The 6,332-nt window shown below is 38.0% G+C and overlaps 1 protein-coding gene across 1 annotated transcript; it reads left to right on the top strand.

The window, feature by feature from the left end:
* The first annotated feature begins 802 nt into the window (after positions 1 to 802).
* On the top strand, positions 803 to 5,787 carry si:dkeyp-34c12.1 (uncharacterized protein LOC570187 homolog). The gene is made up of 8 exons (XM_056759353.1): positions 803 to 1,155; positions 2,819 to 2,927; positions 3,047 to 3,168; positions 3,362 to 3,460; positions 3,583 to 3,779; positions 3,887 to 3,950; positions 4,034 to 4,096; positions 4,424 to 5,787. Exons 1-8 carry the CDS (start codon positions 922 to 924, stop codon positions 5,333 to 5,335), a joined length of 1,800 nt encoding a protein of 599 aa, XP_056615331.1. The 5' UTR covers positions 803 to 921; the 3' UTR covers positions 5,336 to 5,787.
* Positions 5,788 to 6,332: the final 545 nt, after the last annotated feature.

A 6,332-nucleotide genomic window follows, 5' to 3' on the forward strand; every position in this document is an offset into this window, starting at 1 on the left:
ACTTGCATTAAACAGAATTGTAATGTTTAGTTAGACAGAAGAACATAGCAACATGTTTTTTTTGCATCTAGCTTGAAAACTGTCATAGTTTGAAAACAGACAAAATACTTTTTAAAAGCATATCATCAGAAATGTCCACACATACTTACACTTTCCTTTGTGTCTTTGTTGGTCTTGACCCCATAATTGCTGCTTGCAGCTATATTTTGTTTTGTGTGCCATGTAGTGGCAAAAAAATTACACATGGCAGCTTTTTAATATTTTACATAAACCAACTAATTTTAACCTATTTTATTCGAGACATTGCATGCATTAACAGTATACAATTGCATCATAATATAGATGGGATTATGACCATTACAGCTGTTGTTGAATGTGTAGTGATGGATAAGCACACTGTGTACTTTAAACACAAAATATTGTTTGTTTTATTACATATTATATTTTAATAAAGTTTTTATTATTGTCTATCTTTCTTTGAATACAAATTATTTGAATCATTTTGTTTTCAAATAAAATGATATTCTAATACGTCCAGTGTTTGGAAATGCACAAAAGAAAAATGAAATGTGATAAGCCGTCACTATTGATTGACTTCATTTTGATGCCAAGTCGTTGCAACAGTTTGAGGTGATAATGTTGTAAGATGAGAAAACAAAAATGTAAAAAATAATTGCAATAATAATAAGTTATATCAGTGAGACAAAACGATACACGAGAAAAACAAAGATAGAAACGAGAGCTATAAATATATTATGTATAATGTCGCCCTCTGGTGGTCATCATATGTCACCGCCACCTATCAGCACTTAGCGTGATTGTGAAGCGACTTGCAGAGTGTTTCAGTCTCAGGATTGAAGCTTTGTTGTTCAAGTATCACCATATATATATATTTAGGAACTAAAAATACCGACAGCTCATATGAGCTCAATGGGAGGCAGAAATAAACGCACGAAAAATGCGCGCAAACTGGATGCGCACGATGCGCCTTCATTAGATCAATCAATCATCGACAAACGTCTGAATATTATACCTGGGGGACGACAGTTAGAGCGAACACCTCCATCCAAAACTGAAAGCGTCTCAGACCAAATATATAAAGCAGAATATTCAACAATATCACGGAAGGTGATCAAAGAAGAGCCGTGCATACAGGTAAACAAACCTTGAGGACACGCGTGGACCTTTGTGTGCATCACATGCCTAATTTATGTGTAAACTTAACTTTTATTGTGATTTTTTTGCTAAACACAAACAAAGGTCCAGCATATTGATGTAGGCCCACCCTTATTCCACTTAAATGTGTTTATTCTTAACATACTTTATTATGTTTGTCTGCCTCTTACTATTTTAAGTATACGCTTATAAAACACCAGTATTTGAAAATGAATGTTACCATTTTGTCTTCATTATCTCCATTTGATGTGTATTTGATACACACTTACAAAAGGACAGTCCCCAGTCAGGTCAAGGATCTTGTTATCCTTATATTTAGTATTTTACCACGTAAACATTTATTTTTACCTCATCTTAATATGTCAACCTTTATTTTGTATTGTAAATAATTGAAGAGTGGATTTTAGCAAAAAAAAAACAGTAATTTCCTAAAGAAGCACCTTGAATTTTCGATGATCAAAGTTTAGGCCTTGATTAAGAATTCAGAGGCCCTTGGGCACTAGTTTCTTATGGTTTTATATGATTATACTATAAAATATAAATAAATTCGTCCATTTGTAAAACTTTACAAACACCTCGCAACTGACGTTCTTAAGCAAGCGTGTGATGTGTTACAGTAAACGGCATTTACGAGTAGGCTATTATAAGTATACCTCTTTAGCCTATATATTATGACATCATAATATTTGTGTGTATGGAAACATTTTGCAATGTATATAACAGCACTGTGGATTATCTAATATTGAAGGCTAAATATTGGTAAAGTAAGGCAGTTAGACATGATCATCATTATATTAATATAAAATTTATAATTTGCAAGGAAACGCAACCAAATAAATGTTTGGATAAAACTCTTAACTATTACGATTTTAGACAACCACGAGGAAATTTCAACTCACTCACAGATTATATTTACAACACTAAAGCCGTTCCCATTGACATATTTTCAGTCTCTGTTGTCAGTTCAGATTTATGACGCGATGTCATCTAACAACTCGTGATTTCGGCTTTATTCTTTCAAACAGCCTTCGTCTGGTCACCATGTGCATATTTAGCTACGGACAAACTGTGTTCATATTTATATATCCAAACAGTCGATAACGGTGACAAGTTGTTGGAAACCCTGTTTAGTTCTCATTTCATTCAGGAGTCACCTGTCATACGTTGAATTGAATGTGCTGCTTTATCCTGCCGCTCAATGTACAGAGTGATGCCGAGAGAGGGGATCCCTGCGCCGGGAAAGAGAAACCTCAAGCTCAGGGAACATTTTCCCACTGAATGAAAGAAGTTTATCCAAGAAGTTGCTAGATTTGTCGCTATGTGCTTCTACTGAACAAAAGCCGCAAGAGGGATCGTAATAGTGACTAAAACTGAAAATGTGAACTTTTCTTCCCCTTGCCTGGGCCCCAAGCGCGCCCATAATTCCCTTTGCATAATCCGGCCCTGCCAAAATTAAAGTTATACTTAACTCTGTTGACTTCAAGCCCTGTATTATACAAAAAATAAATAAATATACAAAGCATAGTACATTTTATTAACACCTGAACGTGTTTCGGGCTGATATAATGCTTAGTGTTGTACAGAAGTGTATTTATAAAACAAAAAAAAACACCAATTTAATGTATAATTCTTTCTTTTCTAGGAAATGACTATAAACAGTTCCTGCGATGGGTCAAGTGAAGTTCTCGAGCATCTTAACGTTAAAGACGAAAGGAAGTCCATCAGAAGGTCCAGTTTAACAGCTGCAAAAGGTGTCGATGTGTGAAATCTAAACTTGTTTATATATTTGTATTACATATTGTTTGTTTCACATCTCATATACCAATTGACTGATGGAATTAATATTCACTTTGTTTTTGTGGATATCAAGCCACATCTGGGAATGCAGATCCGGAAACCTTCATCCAGGGAATGCAGGGTTACCAGTGGACAAGCACAGACCTGGAATTTGTCTATCAAACTAAATGCAAGAAGAAAGTTCAGCAGCTTCAGGTGAACGATTTTGCCTGGAATAAAATACTTGTGCATTCTCACTTGAAGATTCACTTGTCGCACTGGAAATAGAAGATCGAATGCATTGTAGATATTATTTCAGTGTTGTGTTTTTCTGTGTACGACTTTTAAAAAATGCATGCTGGGGCGTTAAGCTGCTTATTTAAAACGAATTTGAAACTATTGGTTACAGCAAAAGATAAGAGATGTGCAGAATGCTCTCAAAAGCACTAGGCAACTGCGGGACGTGGCTGTTGCTGACCATAAAAAAATACAAGAAGAGCTTTCAAAGGTGATCCGAGATCATAATGCCAACACACGATTCTTACACATTTGAAATTTTCGCACCGACTTTTGTGCATTTCTGAAATGCGATGATCACACAACACATATGTTTTTGACTGGATATTTCAGATGTCGTCGCTTGAAAGGGTGCAGGAAATGTCCAAGGAGACACTCCTCAAGTCACAAAGCTCCGTTGAGCTCGAAGGGCTCGATTTCAAAGGTCTGCTAGCTCAACTGAAGGTGTCCGATGTGCAGCATTTTACTTCTGAAGAGAGGACGAACATAGGCAAGCTCAACACAGAGGTGACGAAAGCACAAGCAATGAGGTATGAATCCAACAGATCCCGACACGGTTTCTGTGTTTTTGAACTCTGAATTGAAAAGTTTGTCTGTAATGTTTCAGACTCAGTTTACTAGTTTCATTTGGTTACAGAGAAAAGCAAGAGCAATTCACAAAGGAAATTGACACCTGTGAAGGGAACATCGACCAAATCAAGGTGATTATAGCTGGATCATTGTGTGCAATTGATCTCATTGTAACACATTGCATTTAAAATTATCTTTAATTTTGATTAAAAAGGTAAAAATACAGACACTGACTGCGGAAATTGCTGCTCTGGAATCCCAGCGGTCGTCTAAGGAGGTAAGCGTCCATCATGTGTCTGCTGTTGGCGCTTTAGTACATAAGGGCCCGGTTTCACAGACAAGGCTTATGGCTAGTCCCAGACTAAAATGAATGTGTGACATGTCTTAACTGAATAAAACTTGCCCAGAAATATCTTGAAATATATGAGTGCCATTGATTTGTCTCAAGATGCACACCAGTAATGTATTCTTCAAAGGCATTTTTATAAAAGTGACATAAATATTTTATTTTACCAAGGGATGGTTCTAGCATAAGCTAAGCCGTGTCTGTGAAACCGGACCAAGATGTTTTTAATTCAATTAAAATAAAATTTTTGACCTGTAGGCGGCGCCACTCCCTGACAAACCAAGAAAACGAGTCCGGAGAGGTCCTAAACCAACCACCGCCCCATCTGCCCCGAAACTTTCTAGTAATGCTTCTTTCTCTCCAAAACGTTTTGTCGACTCAAAACCCTCATCTGTTCCAAAACGCCCTTCTGCTCGATCTGCCCCAAATGGATCAACTGTCCCCAAACCGCCTACATCTGCCCCAAAAGCTTCCGCTGCCCCTAAACCCTCCTCTGTCCCAAAAGGATCAACTGTCCCAAAACCGCCTACATCTGCCCCAAAAGCTTTTGCTTCCCCTGAACCCTCCTCTGTCCCAAAAGGATCAACTGTACCCAAACCCCCTACATCTGCCCCAAAAGCTTCTGCTGCCCCTGAACCCTCCTCTGTCTCAAAAGGGTCAACTGTCCCCAAACCGCCTACATCTGCACCAAAAGCTTTTGCTTCCCCTGAACCCTCCTCTGTCCCAAAAGGATCAACTGTACCCAAACCCCCTACATCTGCCCCAAAAGCTTCTGCTGCCCCTGAACCCTCCTCTGTCCTAAAAGGATCAACTGTCCCCAAACCGCTTACTTCTCGATCAGTCCCAAAAAGATCAACTGCCCCCAAACCGCCTACATCAGCCCCAAAACCTTCGACTGCCCCTAAACCCTCATCTGTCCGAATACCCCCTTCTGCTCGATCCGCCCCAAAGGGATCAACTGCCCCCAAACCGCCGAGATCTCGATCAGCCCCAAAAGGATTACTTGCCCCCATACCACCTACCTCTGGATATACCCCAAAAGGATCACTTGCCCCCAAACCGCCGACATCTCGGTCAGCCTCAAATGCTACCACCTCCCCAAATATCCCAGGGGGTGATGTCGGGGGTCTCCGGCGCTCTAAAAGAATCGCTGCCAAACAAGACAAGTGAGGTATCTTCTCAAAAAACACTTTGAATGGCAAAGATATTTCAGTTTTTTTCACCTCATGTTCATATAAAGGTGTTTATTTTATAACAAATGTTGATTTAAGGTCCTATCTAGGACAGATGTCTTTTTGAAAACTTCTTTTAATTCATAGCAGTACCTTTGTTTAGACTTTAGAGGAACCTAGTTTATACTTTTAGACTTTGCTGCCCTCTTGTGGATATTTGGAGTTTTGCGTTTATGGACACTGAATGGTGGTATTCACAAATCGAGTGCAATTATGTTAGTTTACCCAGCAGTTTACGGCAATACGTTAAGAGCGCCTGTTCTGCATGTTGTGTAATGTATTATTTTTTCAGGACACCTCATGTTATGAGTGTTTTGCTTAGCACCCTCTTGTAATGGTTTTCTTGTGGTCTGTTCAGTCCTAACGTTAGTGTTGGCACTGGTTTTGTGTTTTTGTCTGGAGATGAATAAATGTTTTTCAACTTCTCCTACATTTATCTGGGTTTGTGTTGTGCAGTCTTAGAGCTTTTCAGTAATATCTATGAATTGCCACAGTGTATGTTTGGTACAATGTGTGGTTGAACCTTGCAACCCAGCAGCCACTCTGGAACAGTGTTGTTTTCCACATTTAGTGATGTTGGGCTAAACAAGCTCCTTTTGTGTTTCATCAACAGATTTAGTTGATTTAGTTATTTATCGCTTAAATTAGAGAGATCTGATGCATTTATCAAAACATTTCCCCTGGTTTCTTTGTGTACAATACAAGGTTATTATTGTTTACATAAAACTAATAACTAATAAAACATTTCTGAAGTTTGAAACCAGATGAAATTTGGCAATATATAAATAGTAATATTTAAAAAACTGAACAAAACTTTAAAACAAAAAATGACCAAAGTTGCCTTAGCGATAAAATAACTTTAAATTAAGGCACTAAAATTATTTTAATATAAAATTGTAATAAACATAACTCAAAATAACAAAACTGAAATAAAA

The sequence above is a fragment of the Triplophysa dalaica genome, chromosome 10 (assembly GCF_015846415.1).
Source record: "Triplophysa dalaica isolate WHDGS20190420 chromosome 10, ASM1584641v1, whole genome shotgun sequence".
In the NCBI taxonomy this organism is placed as follows: domain Eukaryota; kingdom Metazoa; phylum Chordata; class Actinopteri; order Cypriniformes; family Nemacheilidae; genus Triplophysa; species Triplophysa dalaica.